The sequence below is a fragment of the Rissa tridactyla genome, chromosome 7, assembly GCF_028500815.1.
Source record: "Rissa tridactyla isolate bRisTri1 chromosome 7, bRisTri1.patW.cur.20221130, whole genome shotgun sequence".
NCBI classification, from domain to species: Eukaryota; Metazoa; Chordata; class Aves; order Charadriiformes; family Laridae; genus Rissa; species Rissa tridactyla.
The window spans coordinates 30,140,121-30,165,451 of NC_071472.1; the positions used below are offsets into that span (position 1 = coordinate 30,140,121).

General features: G+C 38.0%; 1 protein-coding gene across 4 annotated transcripts in view; it reads right to left on the bottom strand.

Annotated features, from left to right (window-relative positions):
* Window positions 1-25,331, bottom strand: part of RAPH1 (Ras association (RalGDS/AF-6) and pleckstrin homology domains 1) — a 154,197-nt gene that overhangs the window by 40,250 nt on the left and 88,616 nt on the right. For 2 of the 4 annotated variants that reach the window (XM_054210035.1, XM_054210036.1), the window contains exons 2-5: window positions 23,594-23,713; window positions 19,224-19,329; window positions 17,840-18,357; window positions 363-437 (exon numbers count right to left, since the gene is read on the bottom strand). In XM_054210035.1, the coding sequence (XP_054066010.1) occupies window positions 363-437; window positions 17,840-18,357; window positions 19,224-19,329; window positions 23,594-23,713 (819 nt within the window). The remainder of the gene's footprint in view (window positions 1-362; window positions 438-17,839; window positions 18,358-19,223; window positions 19,330-23,593; window positions 23,714-25,331) is intronic. The other 2 variants (XM_054210034.1, XM_054210033.1) reach the window with 1 other exon arrangement.

The following is a 25,331-nucleotide window of genomic DNA, read 5'->3' on the forward strand; positions in this document are numbered from 1 at the left end:
CTTTTAACAGTACTGAATACTCCCATATATTTTTCACAGTTGTGATCTTTTTTATTTTTTTAAACTAGTGATTGGGAATAGGAACAAAAGAACTTGTAGCTCAGAACGTTTCCTTTTCAGCTAAGGCATTTTACCTGCTGACATAGCTATTAAGTATTTGCCAAGAACTTGAACATTTTGATAAATCTGCAGAAACAAACAATAAAATTCAGTCTTTAAAACTACCTTGGACAATCAGGAAAATCATGTAAGTAAATGCACAAGTTCCTGGAAAGGGCAGGGATGGGAGAAGCGTAGCACACACCAAAAGCATTCTTTCTACATAGAAATAGTCACATTCAGGTGGAAAGAAGAAGCATCACCTTGGTCAGCAAATGAGAAGGCTTTCCTGCAATGTTTCTCAGAAGGAGGGAGGTTTCCCTGTCCAAATAGGAGTGCTTGTGCAGAAAGAAAGAGAAAGAACATAAGTCAAAAGAAGTCAGTATAGTAATTTTATAGTGTCTTGATTACAGAAGATAAAGTAGAGATTAAGGAAAAAACCCCTACGTCACCACTTTAATTCCCTCCCATAAACACATGAACATTCCCAAATACTACGAGCCTAACATACTAGTATAAAAGCAGTTGTGCTAAGAGAGGACACTATTTTAATGTCCCCCGTACAAAATATCACACAATAAAATTAAGAAAAGTTTTGCTTACCTGCTACTGGTTTCTTTTCTGCAAGAGACAGCTTATTTTTAAAGACATTTAGAACTATAAAATAAGAACACATGCACTTACAATACTTTTCAAATTCCTGACCCGTCTTCTAAAACTGAACATTCTACTTCTGTTACATAAACATGAAGCCACTAAAAACTGGCCATCCTGGAGACAAGGAACTTGTTTCAGGCTTTCTACATTGGCTGCCGCTTCCATAGTTAAAGGAAAAAGATGTTACCATAATAATAATCCAAACCTGACTTACAATTAATTTATTTTTTTTTTTATTAAAAAGGACTTGAGTCCTCTTGTATGATCCAAATTATATAATCCAAAAGTTAGAAACAGATCCCCATATTTAGAAATCAGCAGAAAATATATTTTAATCCGTTTAAAAAGGGGAAGCAAAATCAGTAGCAACCAGTATAGAAGGACTTCTCAAAAGGCAAAAATCAGTTAATGACAATTAACAGAATGGTCATCTTCTCCAGCATCTGCTACAGAGGAACAACAAAACCCTCAGCCCAGAGGAATTTGCAGAATAGCATAGGCACAAACCTGCTAAGGAAATTAGGCTAACACTGTGGCACCTAACAAGAGCATTACGTATATCTCCTGCGTACCACCACTGTACTGCAAATTTTGTCCCATGTGTCTGTATCTGTCTCAACCTTATTTGTGTTGACTGATTCAATGCTATATAGAAGGCAGCATGACAACCGAGCAGCCTACTAGACTCTTGTTTAATAATTAGCGGCACAGAATCCTCCGTCTCTTCTTCAGAGCCACAGTAAGGTATAGCCTCCTGAAAAAAATGGGGACCGTGTCTACAACTTCATGCATGGCAATATCAAATATCTTGGTGAATACCGTTCCTGCAGGGGGAGTTTACTTGATGTGACTGCCACATGCTGGGATGAGTAATTAAGGATTTCTAGCAGGCTTTAAAAGTTACAGCTCAGAACAGACTCTACACAGCATCTGAAGTAAAAAACCCAGTCTCCAGCCCAAGTTCCACCTGCTACTTAGCCACCAATACAGACACAGGTTATGCTACAGAGTGAGTGAAAATTTTTCTGGCTGCAAATTAATTACTGTCTGTGTCTGCATCATACGTTTTAGAAGCACAGCAGTGCTGCCAAGTGACAAATTTTTCACTCCTCAAGCACACACTGATGAGAGGTTTGTGGTGCAGGACCTGGTATAATTATATATAATTAAAAGGTCTCGTGCATTGTCTACAATCATACAGCATTCTCAGATTAGATTTCCTGACATGCATAATGATATCATCTGTGACTGATGAACACCCTACTTTTTCTACATACACAGGATTTCCAGCAACTCCAATTATACTTAAGAAAGGCTATCATTTAAACAACAGTTCATTTACTCAGTCTGAGCGAGCCTGAGTTGGTGCTAACATTGCTGGTGAATAATACAGCTTTGCTTAACTTGAAGGCACACTGATCCTCTTTTTATGATTTCTGCTAGGTGCGTTTTCACTCTGAATGGGATCCTTTCCTCCACAGAAGCTCTAACTTCGCATGAAGTCAGTCTAGAATGGTCTCATTACAATATATTACTACAGAATTCTGGAATAAATTGGTTGGCTCAATAAATCGGTTGGCTCAAAAATATACACAAAAATCCAAAGACAAGTTCACGGAAATTCTTTTAAAGAGGCTTTTGTCAGACATCATGTACTGCAATTAACACGCATCACTTTTTCTTGGTGAATGGATCACTGCAGTAGAAAGAACATGACAATGTACACTTGTAGCATCTTCCTTAGGGTTTAGCCACCTTCTCGCCTTAGCTTATCAGTCAAAAATAGTGTCAGGATGAAGAGGGCATACTGAATCTCTTCTTAATGGAAATACTATTTACTGGAGAATATTTATCCTACAGAGACACTCAAGGCAGATCATTTAACCTTCTTCTATCATTGGTCATTTTGGCTGTTGCCATCTTGCATTTAAGTACAGTGGAACTTTCCTCCCTCTTTTATTCTACCCAGAAATGGGAATGCTCATATATTTCTTACAAAATAATAACCCCTGGGGAATTTGCTAATAGTACTTTTTCCAGACCTGCAGCAAAATATGAAAACAGATAACCACAGGAAAGTTATTCTGGAAATCAAGAATGGTGGTATTTCATGAGAAGAGGCCAGTCAAATGTGAAGTAACAGTGTGATGACAACTACTTATGTGAATTTGAGCTGGAGAGACACGTCTAGAAACAGGAAGGCAACAGTTCTTTGCCAGACACCTTTTGTGCATGGCTCCTTCCTGCTGCATAACACATGCTGCAGCACTGCAGACACCCCAAAGTTAGAATGAGCAGAAGCAGCAAATCAACAGGAAAGCCCAAGTTCCAGAAATTATAGCTTGGCTAAACAACAACTATGTGCATATAATATTTTTTAAATATCTGACCTGCACAAACCATTAGAGAAAGAAAAGCATTAAGTTTCATTTTAGAACAACAATGCGTTACTTTTCCACAATCCACAGCTTTAAAGCATTTAATCTATTTCGAAAGAAAGACTTCAGCTCAAACACCAAGCTTTGAGGTGGACAAATGTCGCCCTTTACTACAGGCTCGTAGGAATATTCCATTGTTCAGGTGAAGATAAAAATTTTGTTATTTTTTCTTAAGATACTACATTGGACCACGCAGAGGATCTAAATAGCCCAGTCTTCCTCTCTACTTCTGGAGTTCAAATATATATCAAAGCTCTAACAGTATCAATGCCTGATCTCTCCAAATAAATTAACGTACTTTTCTGCCCCAAGTACTTTCCCAGACTAAAAATAACACCAGTGAAATCCAGAAAAGCAAAACCAAAACACTAATTACTCCTAGGCCGTCATTTCTAGTCTTCCACCGTGAAAAGCATCTGTTCTCCTTCTACCTGCTCCCATTACAGCAATGATAACTCATGCCCTGGCAACAAAGAAGTCTCTCCCCCAGTGCACCATTCTAGGTTTGTTCAGGATATAAAAACAATTCCAACTACACAAAGCAGTATGTCCTATCCCTCGCACCCCCTCAATGACATGCATTTTTCTATCCTGTTGCAGTAAGCTGACCACTTCCACAGTACAAGGCCATAATTTCTCATAATGGGTATTTTCATTTTAAATATTTTTTTTAAATTGTCACGTAACCAGAACACTAGAAGATCCTTGGAAAGCAGTTTGAAGTATTATGAAAGTACCAAAGTTTGACAAAAGTTTCAGAGAAGGCAAAAACATGCAGTTCTTTATACTAAGCATAAAATTATACAAGAGCTAGGTTGTAACACTGTTGTAAGACTATTTAATTGCTGCATTCACTATAATACTCAGTGAAGCTTATTCAACATGAATAACACTCAGTCAGGAACTTATATAACTTGTGCACAGTACAAAGCTAGTTATGATTCTTTACTTCTGCTAGAAGGTTTTTTAAAGCTGTATTTTTTATGTTTAGGATAGCTTTCTCAATAAAATACAGCCATCAATTACGGCCATACCTTTTCATAAGGGTTTGTATAAAATCACTAAGGCAAATGCAGTGCAAATGAAAAAGCTTCCCAAAGTTATTTCCATTATACGTAGAAAAAATTCACTTAATAGGCATTAGCAGATATTAAAATTTTCTACTAAAGGGGCTCTATAAAACCACTCTATCATTAAAAAAATTTTTAAAACCAACACTTACAGTTTGATATTTTAAATTATTAATACAGAGTCTGACTCCACTTAGGATACCCAGTTAATCTAAGAACACCACTGCTCAGGCAGAACTCAAAATACCATAGCCTGGAAGGAAAATGCGATAGGGCTTTGAGAGGATTCTTAAGAGGCAATAAGAATTTTTTCTCCTTGTCACATCATCAAATCATGTAATTTGCACTTCCACAGAAACTGTTTAAGTGAAGAATCTGTTGATATAAAAACTGTGTTACAAAACTTCACAACAGTAACACTGGACAGGCCATAATACTAGCCATGCTGGAGACTGAACCTCACTAAGTTTGTTTCTTTATAATCTTCAGAAGATACTCTCCCTTCCCTAAAAAAAGGAAATATGAAGCCTACCATCAGGTATCAAATACGCTTGCAACTTCTTTTCATGCCAAAATCGCTTCTTTTTGGGACAATTTTTACACAATACATAAAAAACTATTCATTAAAACAATTATGTTTTAGTGCCTCCTCATAATACGGAGCACAGTTTGAACTAAGTTTCAGAAACTCAATTTACTTCAGAAGACCAGGATAGAGAAAAAATAGTGAAAAGAAAACTATAACAAAATAGGAAAATTATCCTTTTAACTCATTTTATATAAGAAGTATAAACAGACATCGCAATGATGACTGTTTTGAACTGTTTCTACTGTAACTCCCAGCAGCAATTATTCCAAGTCACACTGAAAACTATGAATGTTAAAAATAATTTTAAAATCCTCAAAATACTAGAAAAGATATGCTGATCGGAACATTGACTTTCTGTAAAATAAAATGTATACCTTTCTCAAGGGATGAGAAAACAGCGGTGCACGTAAGTATAAAGTACGGAAACATTTTAGTATTAAAAAATGGGGTACAACGATCAAAATACCAAAACTAACCAAAAAGTATATAAATAAGCCTACTAATGTCTTCGTAATGAAATTTAGCTGGTATGGATAATCACAACATAGAAAACTAGATTTAAGTAAAATTAACATTCACATTTAAAAGTTCTAGATGATGTCAGGACAGAAAATTGTAAATACTTTTCACGTGTAGTTCATTCAGCAAAGACAGCTAGCCTTGATGTTTATAAAAACATGGAATATCGCCTTGTTCCAAATTACATTTTGGACTTCAAAGATTTCCTATATACTTTCTTTGAAGACAGGAAAGTAACATCCATTATATTCAGGCCTGAATGACAAAAGTTCATGCACCAGCTGTTGACTATTGCATTTCACAGAACAATACTCCTCTTAAATACAAAGTAGCTGCTTATGCCAGAAAGTTTTTTCAATGCTGAAACATTTTTATACCCATCACCAACCCTACATCTACAAAACATATTTGCAAAACATGATGGAACAGATGGACTACTAGGAAAATTAGAATACCTTTCAGATTTTCAGAATATAATTGGTTGCACTATACTAAATGACAAATAATCCTTCACACGGCCAAAAGCTCAAGATTGCCTCCCCTATTATACTTCTCAGTTCAGTGGGCGCTTTAATTCTTGAGGTTCTGAGGTCTTAGGATGAAAGCTAGTTTCAAAAAAAAAAAAAAAAAAAAAAAAAAACCCAACCTGAAATGATTTCTAAAATAACACTGAATTACTGAGCATATTAGAATTATGTTTTGCAGACAGTAAGTGATGGGTGGATTTTAAGAAGTAAAGATCCTTTTAGACGAGGTGATAAACCCATCTGCCTAGCCAGGTTCTGAAGGATGCAGGTTGCGAAGCCCATCTTGCAACTGTAGCAGGCCATCCATTCACAGGCAACACGCCATAAACATTGCCTCAGTTCTTCAGTTCTACTCGCACATTTTTGCAAACCTTGACAATCACATTCATATTGAACACTGATCCATTTTCTTGTTACACACGTGATTATCACTTAGTCCAGAAGTGGGACAAATTCAGAAAGATTCAATCTCATCGCTATGACAGTTGCATCCAATTCCTCTAATTTTAAGGTAAGGGCTCAGAATACACACATGCAGGGTTTAAAAACAGTACAATACAGTATGAAAGGTGCCAAACATTTTCTTTACACTGTCAGTTTACAAATAATGAATAAAAACTGGGTGGGAAGTGTAAGAAAACGATGACCTGGCAATCTTCTGCAGTATTTTATCTTATTGTTCTAATGCCTTAAATATATTAAATAGAAAAATTCCTTTCTGGTTAAATATTATCTGTAGGTTGAAAGACATCATTCACTCAAGGTATGTACAACAGAATACCTTACGTCACTGAGGTAAGACACTGAGGACTTGCGTACATAAACATCTTGCCACAATTCTTGCAAAACTCTAACCATTTAGCGTTAACACACACCTAATTAAACCAGCTGGTGGCACTCTTGTGCCACTATTTTGGATTTACTATGACAGTTGAGAAACACTACAAAGATCTTTTTTAAAAGCCTCCTTCTGTCCCTAAAAAAATAACTGAAATGAGGGAAACTGAGTAAGGAGTGTCCAATAGAGACCTATATGCTTACAAAACTTTGTTGAAAAGGTAACTAAGATAGCTTGCATTTCAACTACATCAGTGCATTGAATTCTTTAAACTTCAGCTTAAAGAATTAGAATCACTATTTTCAAAAGAGAACAAGAATTAAAAACAGTTTAAACATTATTTTTGTAATTTTGTCCCAAAGGAGGACAAAGATGGGAAAGAAAACCTGAAAGTTTTCTTTGCAAACTCTTTGAGATTATGTATTCACATGGAATGTATAAGAGCATACAGTATAAAATGATGAACATCTAATTTTAAAAAACCCTATTTTCCCCTTTCCTTTGCAATAGGGGCTGTTTAGGCTGGAGAAAAGACCACCGAGGGGAAACCTTATTGCTTTCTATAACTACCTGAAAGGAGGTTGTAGCGAGATGGGTATCGGTCTCTTTTCCTAAGTGATTCTATGACAAGTGATAGGATGAGAGGGAATGGCCTCACGTTGTGCCAGAGGATGTTTAGGCTGGATATTAGGAAAAATTTCTTCACTGAAAGGTTTATCAAGCATTGGAACAGGCTGCCCAGGAACCGGTTGAGTCACCATCCCTGGAGGTATTTTTAAAATATGTAGATGTGGTGCTTAGGGACATGATTTAGTGGTGGACTTGCAGTGTTATGTTTATGGTTAGACTCGATCTAAAGCGTTTTTCCAACCTAAAATGATTCTACTTTTCTATTCTACCCTACCATTCTATAACTGCCAAGATCAATCATGCTTCAGAAAAAAAGTTAAGTGTATTTCAAATGGCCTTGCCCAATTAATAACTAGAAAATAGGCAACGGTCAACTTAAGACTAAAAAGCTTGACTGTAACGATACACGTGGTTACCTTACTGCACTGTTGGTATACATATATACGTTGGAATTAAAGTCACTAATGTGCTTTTTCTGTTACAGGCAAATTGACACACAGAAGCCATATAAATATGTCAGGAGTCAATTCAGCTTCCTCTTCTGGAAAGTTATTGGGATGCTTGGACTGATTGATAGAATGTCTTAGAGAAACAAAAAAAATGTAGGAAAATGGGGAGGTAAGGATGCAGAAGAGGAAAAGGGGAAAGGGAAGGAGAAGAAAGAAAAGCTTCATTATTGCTCAGAAGAAGCAGTGATGATGACTAACGTGAGCAAAGGAAATAAAACTGGATTAGGAAGTTGCACTGTTCCTCATGCAAATTTCTTATGGACAAATGATCAATGAATTCGAAGAGACTCAGGTTCTCCCCTACGGGAAGGGAGAAGGCGATAAGATCCAAGTATGTTTTTGTTCACAGTAAGAAGGGAAAGAGTCAAGAATCTTAGAAAAAAGCACTGCAGTAAAACATCTGCAGGGACACACAACAGATTTTTTTTTACCTTTGTTGAAACACATCAGAAAATAAACCCAGGTAAGATTCTCTTTGCACAATCACTTGCTCACTAAGCCAGCAACTGAGAGTTAAATTCTCTAAACGTTACAAAGAGAAAAAAAACATACTGTCACTTTACACAAGCTTATCTGCTTCCCATGTCAGTTCCTCCATACCAGTAAATAACATAATACACTCTGCTGACAATTACTATGTACATATAAGAAGAATGTCCATTTAGTACAGATTTATCTTATTTACAGTTGGTCACACTATTTTAGACCTCTGAGCGCCCTCATGCTATAATTTATTTAAAAAGAAATTAAGAGGAAGTATTTCTGTATTTCCATAATCTTCAGTAAGGGAAGGGGAAAAAAAAAAAAAGAAAAAGATGTTCGTGGCTCAGGACAAAATGTTCATGGCAGCGTCAAGCTTCTTAATGTGAAGTTGCTAAGGGATCAAAAATTGAATATTACGCTACTAAAAAGGGGAGTGGCCAAGATTTCCAGTGTGTCATCCAATGCTTGCTCCTTTTCCTTCAAAGGTACAGAAGGGTATTTGTTTCAGGCATGTTGATTTTGGTAACCGAGTTACACAGCTAAGATTTGACAGATGCAAAAGGGTTTACAGTTTAATCTTATCAAAACCTCAGAAGAGGAAAACAGACACTTAGAAACTGAAGCAGTAGCATTAGATAACAGAGCTGCCTGATACTTCCACATACAAGATGCGCTTTCAATTGCTTACAAAAAACTTGCCAAGCTATAATCACTATGACAGAAATCTTCCATGATGAGTTACTATTACAGGATGATTACTGGTCATTTACATTAGATGAACTATTTCCAGAAGAGGAAAGGAAGGTGCATCTCATTTAAAATATAGTTGTTTTTAAAGACCTCTGCACATCTGGCCATGAAATAGAAAATTGGCAGGGGCATCCTCAAAGACTTGCTTTGTGCTGTCCCACGGGAAGTTGCCCAAATTTGTCTGAGCATAAGCCTTTAGAAGTCTCAGTGAAGTCTGGAGCATCACACTTAATAAATAAATAAATAAATAAATAAATAAATAAATAAATAAATAAATAAATAAAGTCAAGGCTGCATCCTCTCACAGAGCACTGCTCAGCCCTCAATAAGACTGCACACTACTAACCTTGAACAACAGATTGGCCAAGTTTGAGAATGCCTGGGTCTATGGTGGGAGAGTACAGCAGCCTTCTTGGAATTGCAATGCCTGGCTGCTGCAGAGCACATTGGAGCCAGACACGGGAATTGAGAATCTGGAGCTATTACTCTGTGCTCCCAAGAGGCCAACCCCTCCTCCTGGAACTCATGCAACTCCATTTCACTGCAGGCAACTGTAATTTCCTAATTCTTCAGTGTTTGACTTTGCAACTTTAAAAAAACCCCACAAACCAATCAGGACTAAAAAAAAAAATAGAAAAAAATAATACATACTAATTTATAGCAAGTATTTCTTTACTACTAGGGATGCTTATGGCTTCATGCCAGTTCTGGCAGTTACAGGATAAACCTATTGAAATTCACTGCAATTTAAGAAACATGCCTGTGGACATTTCAAATTAAGAAACTGCTGCACCATGTGCATGAGGTGCACTGTTCGCAGCCCATGCACCTCTCAGATCAGGTTGTGATGCGTCCCTGTTGAACACAAGTTCCTTGTGACACAGCAGGACAGAAAGAATTGCAAAAGCTAGTAAACCTTTCAGGTCAAGCACAGTTTCACTAGTGGTTTTAAGAAATCTAAGACTAAACTGCCACAAGAAAGAGGGAGTCCTGACCTTCCCCCAACCATGTTCTCTCATGTCTCTTTTGTGTGGACAGCAGTGATTTTGACCATGTGGTCCAGTGATCAATGAACAACTAATTCAGAAGGATTATTTTTCAGGGAGACCACAAGCTGATCAAAATCACTAGGCAGCTGCACAAACACCAGTGCCAATACAAGATGGGGCAAGACTACCCAATTTATCAGCAGCATGGACCTAAATTAGCATAAACTAAACATGAAATCCCAAATAAAAGTATATCTGCAGTGGAATTTTCCCAAATGAAAAAAAAAGGCGTAACAGGAAAAAATAAATAAGATGGAGTATAATTTCATGGAAAATCAGATCATGTCTGATCTGTCCAAAAAGAGACGGTAAGTGGAAGACTGTAAGAAGGAATAAGTGCAAGACTGAAAGAAGGAAGGAAAAACAAATCCCAAACTTTAGTAAGACTAATTCACGCATAACTGCATTAGTTAGAGAAAAAATATCAGATACTTCATCCTGTGAAGGGCTCCACCTGCAGCACAGAAAACAAGACATCAAAGCAGCTAAGAAACCTAAGGAATAAAAGTACACATAGCTTTAATTGGTTTTGTTTGAATCTGCTGCCTTTTACACTAAGTAGTAACTGTACTAAGTAACACATGCTTATACATTGACTTCTAAACTATGAATCAGTCCTAAAAAAGAAAATGACTGTAGACATCAAATCATCCAAAGATCAACCACCAGAAGAAAACAGGTATACGCAGCTGGGGAGTTAAAAGTCACAAATCTACCCTTTTGTTTAAAAGCAGATAAGCCATATGAAAAAAATGAAACCTGCATTCACAAAGCAAACCACTGATGTGGCTGCTCTGAATCTTGAATAACTTGACTAGTAAATGTGCAACATAGGAAACTATAACCAAGGCTATAAATTTGGTTAACTAAAAAGGAAGACTTTTCTTTGTATTTGCAGACTTTTGTTATACCATAACAGACTAAACACAAACCAGCATGTGCAAAACATACAGACATTTCTCAGTTCTTTCTTCAAAACACAAAGTCTCATTTTTTGGGTTCAAACTCCTTTACAAACCTGACAAACCCTTTCATCCTTTAAGTTTGAAGTATATACAACTGAAGAAAACTGTGTAAATTCTTTTCTCCTCTTAAGAGTTTAATGTTCCACGATCAGCTGCTGTGTTCTTAATTTTTGTCATCTGTTCCAAATTTGATTTTTGGCAACCTGAAGTAAGGACAAACAAGTAATCTGTTGCTAATTTCCTACAGATGTAGTATTTCTCTTCCCTAATCTAATTAGAAGTTGCAGAAAAAGTAAAGGAATTTGTCTTGATTTTAAGTGAACTGGTATATCTACAAAAAAAGAGGCTGTTTTAAAAGCTCCATTAATTAATAACAATTAATAATAATTTGTAGAGTGATATCTTCACTGGAAACTGCAACCAAAGCCTACAACTCCCTGTAGTGCTTTTGACAAAATTTGGTAACATCATAAGGCAAGAATTCTCATTTCTCAACTCAGGTCTAGTGGCTTAGTCCAAGACTGCTTTTTCCAAGAGGTATGTTGCCTAGATTTAACTTGGTCATTGATCTATGGCATTTTGTCTCTTGCAGATTAATCTAGTAAGTGTTCCGGCCTCTGAGCAACCATTTTCTTAGCTTATCTGTGTCACTGATAGAATTTTTTCCTCAATAAATCCTATCATAAACACAAATATTTTTCCCAAGTGCTGTGGAACTAGCATGAAAGTAGTGAGATTTATTTTAAAATGTGTTTATTTACACAGCACCCAATTCAAACCGTCTTCTGCAACTGATGAAGTCTGTGATAGCAATTTCTTTAATCAATACAAGTAAAGAGGCAGGAGGGGAAGTATTAGTAATCTTTGGGTTCTAGTGCATCATAGGATGAAAATCATTTTACTGTCATGCATAAACTTCATGATGAATAGCCAAGCACATTTGATTACCAAAATACATAAGTACTGTTTATATTTTATAAATTGATGTTTATTTAAGAGGATGCTTTGAAAGCCTCTAAAAATCTGACAAGTGAAGAGTCATTTTACGTGTATTCCAAAAATATTTGAAAACTGGATGGCTCACACTTCTTATGCCAACAAAATTTGAAGCCAAAGTAATGCTTCAAGATGATGGATATGCACAGTTTTCCTTTACTGTTGTCTTATCAAAAACCACTTTGTAACTAATAATTGGAAAAAAAGAAAGAGGATGAGCTGGTCTAACTGTATTTCAAATTAAGTCTTTACATTGACGATTTTCAGCTTAGGAAAAGGATAACCGGAAACACCCCAGAATACTCTTTGTGTACAAAACTAAAGATATAATAGAACTGGAAGAAAAAGAAAATAATTTAATTTTTAAAAGTCTTTAGAAGAAAACCAAAACAAATGCCTGTCACGCCTTCTTTGTTGCCTATCTGTGACTACTCTCACAAATCAGAGACTAACATCTTTAGCATCTGCCAACCACACAAAACATGGAACATAAGGAAAACCACTCAAACCTTAAGCTCCCAGAATACAAGAGCCAACAATGCTCTATTTCTCTAAGAGCTAAAATAGACCACAACTGTTCTCTAAATCACCTACAAATAGCATGTGAGGTTCAGCAATCCAACTCTATTTTAAGATACTGTTGCCTACCAAAGACCATATATATTATGGGTTGATTTCTCTGCATACAGTAACAGTTAACTGCATTTTCATACACTGTAACATTTAGTAACCGCACATAAAACATGACCTGCAATAATCTTTAATAGGTAGAAAATCGTCTGCATTATGTTACTGTGTAGCAAATATTATTTTAGTGACAACGTGTCCATACCAGAATCAAGGCAAATTTGCTATGGAACACAAACTTACGCCCATTTCCACTTTATCCCAGAGAAGATATTAGCCAAAACGTAGATTTGTCTATGTGTGCTGAGCTTACATCACAACCATGACTAACTGTCATGCCCCCAAAAGCTCCCTTGTTTTCCCCAAAAGAAACTAATATTAAAGTTTACTCTTTACTGCTACCTTCTCTGACAAGTGAAGCAAATAACCTGTAGTTTTAATGCACTGGCACTCCACATCATGATTTTCATCTCTGATCCCTCAAGTCTAAAACTACAATGAATTTAAGTAAAAGCAAGAAAAAAAAAAATGTAGCATTACCAACTGCTAAATTATGCATTATCTTTGTAAGTCAGAATCTCTCAGCTGTGCAAACTGGGTTACAGTCATAACGAACTCCATCGTTCTGGGAGGGGGAGTGATGCTGTACTGTGCCAGACCAGATGGCAGACTTCAAACTTATCTGCAACCTCTTCACTGAGTATATGCAGGGCAGTAACAATGACAGTCCATGAATGGACCCTTTCACCGATCAGACATTAACTAGCTACACTAGCATGATCAACACAGCTCTCTATTCTCTTCCCATTACCTTCTTCTCCTATTGCTCCAGCACAGCTCACTGAAAATAGAGACAATTTCTTGGTGGCAGAGGGACCAAAGGAAGAAGGAAAAAGTTAACACAGGTGGGTGGAAGGGACAAATTAGTCATACAGTCATCACTTCCCCTACCTTGACTCATAGTATCACATCACTCATTCGGTCTACATTCAAGTAAAGTATCCCACATGCAGAAACCAAGATTTAAAGTGTATGCCGCTCATGCAACTAAAGGCACAGAAGACAAAAAGTAACTTACCAATCTGAGAAAGATTACTGTTCAAGCAGGGATTTGGGAAGTAATTTTGTGAAAGACAAATTTCAATTTAACAAAAATTACAGGGGGTTGGGGTGGGGTGGAAACAGCTTTTCTTAGGCAGCAATGCTTAGAGGAGACTGAAGACAAAAACGTAAGTGCAGACACACAACACTTAGTACCACCAAGACAAGGATCATGAGACTGCAAAGCAATAGCCTTTGAAGACATTAATGTTCACAGTGTCCAAGGAGATAGTGTTAAGAATTGTTATGAAAGGGAGAAAGTTTTAAAAATCATGATGACAACTAATAAAACTGTGATTTTAGACAACCCAGGGAATTCCAGTCAACTCTCCATGAAGTGGTACAGAGACAAATTCAGAATGAGAACAAGGAAGATCCTGGCCAACAGGACCACCGAGAGTTACCATCTGGCATGACGCTGATGTATCTTCAACCCCAGGAAGTTCCTACAGCACAGACTGCTAAGAGGAAGACAACGACACTAAGGAGCCCGTCCAATTGCTCAGGCAAAAAGATTTGAATAATCCATTACCACAAATGGGTGTATTCCTGCTCTCCCTTCCAGCCTCCGGTTCTTGGCTACAATCCCTCAACTGCACATCAGCAAACATCAGAGCCCCCTGAGCCTATGCAATTCACCCAAATAATGCAGAACGAGCCTCAAAATACAAGCAGTAAGTTTTTGTGTGTTAAAGTACCAGTAAGTGCCAAAGCTAGGAGAAAGGAGGAGGTGAGACAGGGGGGAAAGGGGGGAAAGGGGGGAAAGGGGGGAAAGGGGGGAAAGGGGGGAAAGGGGGGAAAGGGGGGAAAGGGGGGAAAGGGGGGAAAGGGGGGAAAGGGGGGAAAGGGGGGAAAGGGGGGAAAGGGTCATATCCTCCCACTTTTGATGGCTATAGAATTGCAGCCTTTCCATAACATTTGTCACTATTGTCAGTTAGAAAGCATACTAGACTATAAATACCTTCAGTGGGCCAGTGCATGACAGTTCTTCTACAGGATTTCCCTACGTTTCCAGGTCAGTGAGCTCTTAAATACACAGCAGAATTATTTTTTAAGATGGAATACTAAAGTTAATAACTGCAAAGTTTAATTTCCTTTTTCACAAGTATTTCCTCCTATCAGAACAGTCTTCCATTTTACTTAATGTTATGTTCTTCCTCTTGTGATTCCAATAAAACTAAGTTGCGGAAGAAGGGATGACTTTTTAAAGTCCCTATACTGCCTGGAGAGAACAGAAAGGATCGGTCAAAAGGGCAGAGCTGCCAAGTCATTGACCTCTTTTGTAAGAGCCATAGCAGCAAAGAAAAATTTTAAAGGTCAGCTCAACTGCAGTCAGTCTCAAGGAAGACAGGCAAAAAGAAAAGAGCTAACTTAAAGCACTATGTAAGAAGAACAAATCTCAAAACAGATCTGCTATGGCCAGGAAGTAATAGCCTCTCCCAGTTTCTGCATAAAAATCGTGTTTTTTTCCTATGTGGGCACTAGGTCTTCTTCAAAGGCTACTTCCTCAGAGAGATGTCCTCCATTACAAACAGCACCACTGAGTCACTGTGTGGGTGGGAGGGTAGAATTCAGACATACTAGGAAAAGGTGTTTTGGTTCACAACCAAGCCATGAAGACTAATAAATCCTAAGCAGTCGTTTTCAGTCACTAGATGAATAAAAAAGGAAATAAACTTCTTTGTTGGTGCTCACTGATTCTGCCAAAGAATCCTTGGGTTCTGCCCATATATAAGGTGAATTTCTTTAGCAACCACCAGCACAAAATCTCTCACAAACTCAAAAAAAATGTGATTTTCCCTTTTTCCTTTCAGCAGTGATGAGGAAAAACAAAAGCTGCCTCACACAATAAAAAGTCCCATCCCATCTAACAGTTTCAATACTTGAACAGTCAAATACCAATTCTGTAAACTTGGTGAAAATTTCTGAGAGTTGAACACCTTCCTCAGGCTACTGAAATTAAAAGGAACAGATAGAGCAAAAAAAGCAGCACTGTTAATGACTGTAGAGGTTTCTGCTCTCAAGAGGAGAGTAGAATTTGGCTCTCAAATTACCAACACTTTCTGGTTACCTCCTTCAAAGGAATTATTCTTATCAACTTATCTGGGCAGAGATACAATAGCCACATTCTTATGAGAGGCAATCACCGGGTTTACAAAGGCAGCTCTCACATGTCTTTGTGAGAAAAGCTTTTGGGGGTGATTTTGAGCCTTGCAGTCAGTGGCCAAGAGCTCAGAAAGCAACTGCAACACTTGCAGCAATATAGATTAACTTCCTGTGAAGACAAAGCAACTTCTTGACCTCTGTCTCTTGATTCACCAACACCAAGTTACTTAAGTGCAGCAGGTGGATGGTTGATTACTCATGCCGCAGGAAGAACTGAAAAATCTGGGAGACAAGAAGGGCAATCTTACTGATGCCTCAAGCACATCAATCCTGAAGTAAAAGAGGCTGAGATCTAGAGGGAGACCTACAAAATCAACCGCAGAAAACATCGTGCATTTTTAAAAATTAAAAATGCAAAATTCAAGGTTTTCTTGTGCTATGCGAATTACAGAAGTGATTCATTCAAGTAAATAATCTTTGTAGCCTGAGGAGAGATAAAAATGCAATATTGCCTAACTTTCTATATTAAAAAAAAAAAAAAAGAGAGAGAGATATCAGAATCAGAGATCAAAAAAACCCAAAAATAAGCCTGGTCATACCACAGAAAGAAAATGACTGACAAACAAACAACAATATAATCAATGATTGTCATAGGCTGTTTCCAATACTTAAGCCTACAGCAATAATGCAAGGCTTGCATTTTAACTTTCCAAACAGAAAAGAACACATTTCTACCTACTTCTGTTTTGCGTCACTCAATGCAATTTTACAATAAAAACATACTGAACACCAACTTTTTATACAAAAAGAAAGTTTACCTAAACTGTCACTCATTAATTTCTCACCATTTCAAATAAAGATTAAAATCTAAGTGTGACCTTGATGAGTTGATCATTAGACTGACAAGCCTGCATCATTCCCTCTCTACATCAGATCAACTTTTGCTGCGGATGGGTAGAGGCATGCTTTCAGCACAGCTCATTCAAATTAGTGTTAATTATTGATTAGAATATACTCAGCTCGTTCCAGTTTTCTCCCGTAAAAGAGAACATGTGTATTAGTACAACTGACTTCTGAACATGCCAGATTTCTGTTTCAGAGAGTATTTCTACAAGACAGCTTCTAGTTTAAGTTTTCTAAATTCACCGCAACATTTTCCCCATTTCCTCCCACAAGTTACCAGCACTTTCAACGTTCCCCAAACTGGCTGTGTTTTTACTGAAAAGTTTCCTCTCTCTGATTAAACACCACCAAGGCACCAAAATCCCAAATGAACATCTGCTACTGCTGTATCCCAGCCCAGTTGTTTTTCTTCTGTGCTGTGCATTGCTTCAAAGAGTTCTCCCTGTCACGCATTAAACATGAATATTAAGTAGTAGCAAATTACTGGTATAGTATAGCTCCAGATAGGCACTCAAATTGCTCCATGTGCTTCAGGTATTAAGTGTACTGAAACAGAAATGTAATCTTGTAAAGTTGTACTTTCTTTTTTCCACATCTGTGCACTCCTCAGATTTAAATTAAAAGCAATATATGAGATTTACTTAGAATAAAAATATAAGCATTAAAATCCATGACTGGCTTAGGAGGAGGAATAAATGGGAAAAGCCCTTAAAAAAAAAAAGGAGTATACTTTCTTTAAAAAGATTCCTTGCAGACAGAAACAAAAATAGAGAAAGAATTAGCCACAGCATGTGCAGCCCATGAAAAAGCAATCTTAATCTTTGATCAACCCCACTGCGCTGAAGATATTTAGATGGGACTGTCAGCATGAGGCTGGGGGGGAGGGAGGGGGGACAGTAGAGGAAGGAAAAGAAAAAGAAAGAAAAACAGTTTGAAGAAAAAAAAAACCAACAAACCGAAGTCTTGAATTAATGACACTCTACCTCAGTGACTGGTTGCCCTTGTGATGTCAAGTCCAGTTCCTGAGGTCTCGTCACCTTATCAATATCCAAGGAGTCCATGCTGGAAGCTGCAGAGGTTATGCTGGAACGGGAGGAGTTACTGATTGAGCGCACCTCAGCATCACTCACTGTGCCAGCAGATGCTGTCCTCCTGTGCTGAGCAGTAACTACTGGTTTGGCGTCTTCTGCAACAGACTGTTGGGCTGCCTCATCCATGCTCAAAGAGGCCTTCTCTAACTGTGCAGTGATGTCATCCAAAGATACGTTGGCATGCGATGGTTTAGTCACCTTACCAGATGAGGAGGATAATCCTTTCACGCTGCTGTGCTTAGTAGAAGGTCGGCTAGCAGGTGGTTTCTGAGCTTTGGATTCTGTGGCAAGCCGTTTCACTGCAGCATTGTTCGCTGAATGAGACCCAATGCTGCTGAGCTCCTGCTCTATGGAACAGAGATCAGCCATGAGGGCATCTAGATCCACAGTCTCCCCCTGATTCAGGGCTTCTGCAATAAACAAGAATTTTCAGTATATGCAGAGTTACTTCATTTGTCTGTGCAACTCTTCACTTTGTTTTATCAAATTTAACAGTTAGGGTAAGGGAGCAAAGGAAGCTGTATTTTGTTTTCCCATCTGTATTGCAAAATCTCTGCTCACTGCTAAGTAGAAATTTATTCACACTACTACTCTTGACCCACCTAAGAGCAATTAAAAAAACAACAACACAAAACTATTTCGGTTACATACATTTTCAGACAGAAGATACCTATGAATGTTCAGATTACATGTGAAAAGTTTAAACTGCTGTCCTGTGAATAGAATCTAAAAACATGTTTGTATAATAAAAAAAAGTATAGGTGTTTTGCTAAGCATTTTCTGCTAAAGCAATGCAAGGTATGTGACACTGCTTTTAAAAAAACCCACAAAATACTATATACACACTCAAGCCTTTAAATTAAGGCTTCCTGTATTACAACCACAGGAGGCTATTTTAAGACAAGGAAAAACACTATTTTTTGTTAAACTTGAAAGCATTCTGTTGCTATATTCGTGCATCCAGTCCCATGAAGCAAGATGCTCTTTCTCCTCATTTAATTGATACACATAAATTCATTTTTTCATGAGACCAGATCCCAGAATCTATATTCCTGTACACTAGACTACAATTCTCAGATACTAGGTGCTGTAAAAGATACCGCTTTAGGATACTCAAAATTCTGTGCCATCAGAAAGCAGTGCCTTCGGCAAACATGTTCCCTCTTCAGCTAAAAGTGTATTTAAATGCTCCTATATTTTACAGTGTTCTCATTTATAGCTAGAACAGGGTTTTTTCCTAAACAAATATTTGAGGAGGTAAATAATTCAAACAAACCATTCAAATTGTACATGGAGAAGCGATATGAGAAGTTGGCAAGATTGGTTTCCTGATGAAGAGGTGATCTCTTCACTGGTGCCATAGGCTTGTCTGTATCCAAACTCTGAAAAAGACAAAAAAAAAAAAAGGGTAAAATAAAGTTTGACAAGGAGCTGGACAAGCAAATCTTCAAGATGAATGAAAATTAATTTTCTCTAGGAGAATTTTTTCAAAAACTCCTGGCATATAAAAAAAAAAAGACATACCACAGAGATTTAGCTTCAGATATTCAATGGGGAAAACATGTTAATCACGTTACTTTTTTTTTTAGAATCAAAAGGACAGAAGCAGATTCCCAATACATTTTTACATGGTGTTACATACTAGCTCATTTTGAAACACAGACTGACCTACCTATAACATCAGTTCTGTATCTAAACACAAACTGTGGCGCTCTCTCCAAAAAATGCATCATTAGCTTATGAGCATAATCATGGCATAAGCATACAAAAGCATTCAATAAAGAATTCTATTTTATTAAAAGTGATTTAAAAGTGGCTAAATTCAGACATTTTTCTCAATAAGCCCTTCCTGTGAGAAATGTGAAATTGTGTAAGCAAACCCCAGCCAGTTACACAGGATAAGTTTTTTTAGAAAAATTAATATTTTTAAAAAACAAAAGAGACAAGACATCTTTCTACCCAATACATTGAATTCTTATGTTATGAAGGCTAATGTGGGCATAATATAATAAATACCAGCGTTTTTGTAAGTAGCAAGCAGTAGGGCACTACAATCCAGCTGGTGACCCAAGAGATTGCATGACAGACGCCGGAGCTGCTGCCCCTGGTGTAGCGAACGTTACATGGGGAATCTAGCTCTTGCTGTCACTGAGGCTCAACAGGCCTGCAAAGGGTTTGAATCTAAGCAATGCTTGTACTGATAAAGCTTTCCTGAAGACGCTGGTATGAAGACGCTGCAGCAGAGGGCCGCACAGATGATCAGAGGGCTGGAGCACCTCTCCTCTGAAGACAGGCTGAGAGAGTTGGGGTTGTTCAGCCTGGAGAAGAGAAGGCTCCAGGTAGACCTTATAACGGCCTTCCAGTACCTAAAGGGGGCCTACAGGAAAGATGCGGAGGGACTCAGGGAGTGTAGTGATAGGACAAGGTGTAACAGTTTTAAACTGAAAGAGGGCAGATTTATATTAGCTATTAGGAAGAAATTCTTTACTCTGAGGGTGGTGAGACACTGGAAAAGGTTTCCTGGAGAAGTTGTGAATGTTCCATCCCTAGAGGTATTCAAGGACAGGTTGGATGGGGCTTCAAGTAACTTGGTCTAATGGGAGGTGTCCCTGCCCATGGCAGGGGGGTTGGAACTAGATGAGCTTTAAGGTCCCTTCCAACCCACTCCATTCTATGGTGAAGGGTCTAGAGCACAAGTCTTATGAGGAGCGGCTGAGGGAACTGGGATTGTTTAGCCTGGAGAACAGGAGGCTCAGGGGAGACCATATCACTCTCTATCAACTCAGAGGTTGGAGCAAGGTGGGGGTCAGTCTCTTCTCTCAAGTAACAAACAATAGGACAACAGGAAACAGCCTCAAGTTGCACCGGGGTGGTTTAGGTTGGATATTAGGAACAATTCTTCATCGAAAGGGTTAGCAAACATTGGAACAGGCTGTACAGGGAAGTGGTGGAGTCATTGTCCCTGGAGGTATTTAAAAGATGTGTAGATGTGGTGGTTAGAGACATGGTTCAGTGGTAGACTTGCCCGTGGACTTGACAATCTTAAAGGTGTTTTACAACCTAAATGATTCTATGAAAATGTCCCAACTAAGCTTTTTATTTCAAATTTTATTTCAATTTACCTAAGCCTTTGTTAAAAATCAAATGCGCTATTTTTTTCCCTAATATTTATTTTTGCTGAACTCTCTTATCAGTTTGGCTTGAGCTTCAAAAAAAAAAAAAATTTAAAAAATCACTTTATTAGGAATTCAATCATCACTTCATGAGGAGAAGCCAGAGAAGCAGCCTTGTCTTCCATCAGGTGGAAAAAACGTCATCCTTAGTACCTCTGATGGACCTTACATATTGTCCCACATAGAACAGCTGAAAAAAAACAATTGAAAAAATAATAATCAAAAAATATCTATCTGTAACCCTAGAGGCAGCAGTGAAATTGGAAACAGAATAGGCATGTTAGGGCTCATTCCTTCAGACTGAACCCATAGACTGCCACAAAAGATTTCCTGTAAAGCAAATATATTCTGCTTAAAAGCATCTAAAATGTGTTTTACTTAAATTAATAATAATTAAGTTACTTCATATCCTTGGAAACACGTATGATATGCCCTCACTATTACTAGAGCACATTCTCCACAACACACTATGATATTAAACTACCAGTTTGGAGAACTGCTGAAAACTGCAACAGCAACAAAAGCTTAGTTCTGAATGATCATGAGAAGCAAGGTAAGATTTCCTTCATTTAATCTGCACTATAGAGCAGGATAACTACAGCAGGATAAGCGTTAATGCACTTTGCATCAGTGCCAAACACCACTCGCACATGCTGCAAATTTTGTGACTACATTTTATAATGGTTCTTCTTAGACCACCAGTTAAAGAGAGCAAAGTGAAATCACATGATCTCATGGGCACCTTAACAATTAGAAATCTTTTAAAAAGCACTTCTTTCTGGAAAGGAATCTGGGTCTTGCTTTCAACCTCCCCCCAAAATAAACATTTAGGAAATCTAAAAAGTTAAAGTTCAAGGAACTTAAGGACAAAAAACCTTTCTTCCTACTGATCTTAAGAGTCCAGCTGACAAATAGCAACAAATGCTGAGACTACAGGAGAAAGCACTTCGCAGCTCATTAGCTCTAATCACCCCCCTTAACTGGGAGTTTATTGGGACAGCTGCATCAAGACACAATCACTTTCCAAACAAACAAACTGAGACACAACTAACTACATTAACTTGTTTATACAAAACCATATGAGCTCATTCACAGTTTTGGGGGAAATGTCATTTTTCCGTAGTCACAAAAGACAGAAGGACAACTGTCAGGCTATGTTGCAGACTGTGTTTTACAGCAATATGAAACTGAGAAACCAATCATGTGGGTCCTCCCCTTAACTATTTATTAGTAGGTTTTAAGAATTTTGCATGGATCAGCACACAAATTGAGACATCACCATAAAGTCTGTATGTCAACAGTATAGCTGTAAGCTGCAAGTATGCTTCTATTTCTAGGTTGCTCATACCTGAAAAAAATGGGGCAGAGAACAAAAGGTTTAAGACCAATTAGTCATTGTGCTCCTCTGTGAAGATCCTCGCTTGTAATTTACAGAGCCCATGCCTTCAAAATGGCTCCCACTTACCATTACAAATCCTTCATAGGAAGTTAAAAAACAATAAGAATTACAATAGACAGATTTATTTCACAGTCTCCCACTCACCTCAAAAGGCAGGATTCTTTATTGCCCTGCACACACAAGTTCAGGAAAAAAAAAAAAAACCCAAAACATTTTACCCCTAGAGTGCTATCTACATTTAGATCTTGCAGGCAGAGATTTAACCGGAAGATAATAGAGATGAGCCTGAATTAGAAATGCTGCCACATGATTAGCTCAATTTTCCTTTAGCCTTTGGGTAAGATGAAGATGAGAAAAGCTGCCTCTTCTCTAGCTTACTGAAACCTCAGTTATCATACCTTTGCTTAAGTCTATGTGACAAAGGGGGAAGATGAAATATGTTATTCAGGAGGGCCATCTCACATAACTGAAAAAAACATAGCAGGCAGTCACAGAGAAACGGCCTATCACGCCAAGAGTCTGGCATACCATGCAAAATACAAGATCTTCTTGTGAAGGAAAGGAAAAGCACTAGAAAGAACGAAGTGCCAAAAGAAGACGTCCTATCAGTTGCCTCTCTGATGCAGGAAGAGTTCTCTGGAATAATGGTGAGTCCTCTAGGGTGCATCAGGGCACCTTACTATGTCATCAGTGGCAACACTCACAATTTCTTGTTCCTCATTGCTGTTCAAGTGCAACGAATAAATGTCCAACTATATGTTTGGAGATATAGACTACCTCTAGCCAGCTAAAGTCAGTGTTTCTCTATATACATGAGGACATAATACCAATTCCATAGTTGTCAGAAGGAATCATACTCTTTGGGAAAGGTCAAACTAGCAGATTGTGAAAAATGAATTTAACAACTTTGAGATGGGGAAAACAAGCCAATTTAGAAACCTTTAAAGAGCACTGAGCTGGTCACATGCTATGGTCTACCCTACTGCAAGTGTCAGTGCTAAGTTAGCATCCAACTGAAAAGAAACATGTAATACTTATAAAGAATTATTCTGAGATGATTGAAATCTCCCTAACCTGTGTAAGTTTGTCCAGTTCCCCCAGCCAGGCCCCAAACATCTTGTCCAGATCCTGATCTTCCTTATCACTATCTTCTTCCGCACCATGGTCAAGTTCTTCATCTGATAATTGCTCCATCTGAAAAAAAAAAGTTTGATATTCAAATTTTATCAGTGCCTAAGAAAACTGGTGTCAACTACTAAGTTTCTGAAAAAATGTTCCGAAGTTGAAGCACATGTCTGTCTGTAAGCTTTATAAAAATTGCATACATTCAGTTTCTTATCCTGCTCCCAAGTATAGTGTGAAAGCTGCAACAGATAACTACAAAGCCATTCTTGCAGCTCACTTTTGTCAGAACTATGCAGAAAAAGATGAAGAACAGTCCCTAATATTTCATACACAATCAGAAATTATTTCATGCTAGCCTCGCACGTGCATTCATTGCCAGCTATTGTTAGCAAAGTCTATTGACTTTACATTACAAAAATTCAACTCTAGTCCAAGGAATTCAGCTGACCACAGTTAAGCAACATGATTCAACCCACAGGAAGTGCAGTCTCACTGCACTGCAAATAGCTGACTCTACACATCTGTAAACAAAAATGCTTAAACAGGCCACAGAGAATGCCAGCAATACATCCCATGAGACAGTTTAAATCTTGGACACTGTCCAGATCACTTCAGTCATACTGCACAACTTTTACCCAACAAAGAAACTCCTCCTTGGAAGCAAAGAGTCACCATCACAGCTATCAGACCCTCCTTCATTCAACAAATTTGAGGGACCAAGATAAAAACTTAACATTCTCCAAAGGTTATCTGTTATCACCTCAAAGGAAATTAACCTTGTGTTAAACAAGTCTCTATTCTCTTTCTCACACATGTCCTCCAAGCCCCTTATATGAGGGCTTGTGCCTTCCTGGGTACATCCACACTGTTAAGCCCAGGGTCTGGTTCAGAATGAAAATTTACGTACTTGGAGGGAAAATGACACAGGCAACAATTTGGGGGCGATCAGGCACTACAGGAGAGCAAATCCTAGAGATGTGCTATAGAATGTCCAGAGAGACATGAGAATAGATGGCCACCAAGAGCTACAGAAAAAATTCATGGTGTGTTGTACAGCTTGGATTGGTCAAGTCGTGGGCTACAAAGCTTACAGAAAGCACCAGTTTACATTTCATAGATTTAAAAGCAAACTTTCTAAATGCTAGTCTTCAGGAAAAGACAAATCTTGGTCTGAAAGACATCACAGTGTTGCAAAGTTGAACTGACAAGAGATGTTACAAAACAGGATAATGGCGATGTCAGAGAAAAACTGTTCAATCCATTTTTTACTTTATATGACAATAGTTCATGCAAAACCCCTCCATGATTTAAAAATAGCCTTTCCTTCTATTTATATATTGCTTATCTTTCACTTTACCTTGATAAAATAATCAGGGAACAGGAGACTTCAGAGGTGATCTACAATTCTGAGGTCAGCAAAAGCCAATGCCTCCCACAGTTGCAAGATACTACCATCCAGTTGCTCTAGGCAAAGCCGCTTCAGTCTCCTACTGAGATTTACTTTTGTGGGATAGCACAATGCAGCTGCTTACCTTAAAAGGGCCAACAATATTAAAGCTAACCTGGCATGGTATGCTGCACCAAGCAAACACCGAACATATTAAATTCACCATCTGAAGCTCATTTCTTCCAACACTCATTTTGAGTCCTGTTAAGTACTTCTCGCACTCCAGAGAAGGGACGGAAG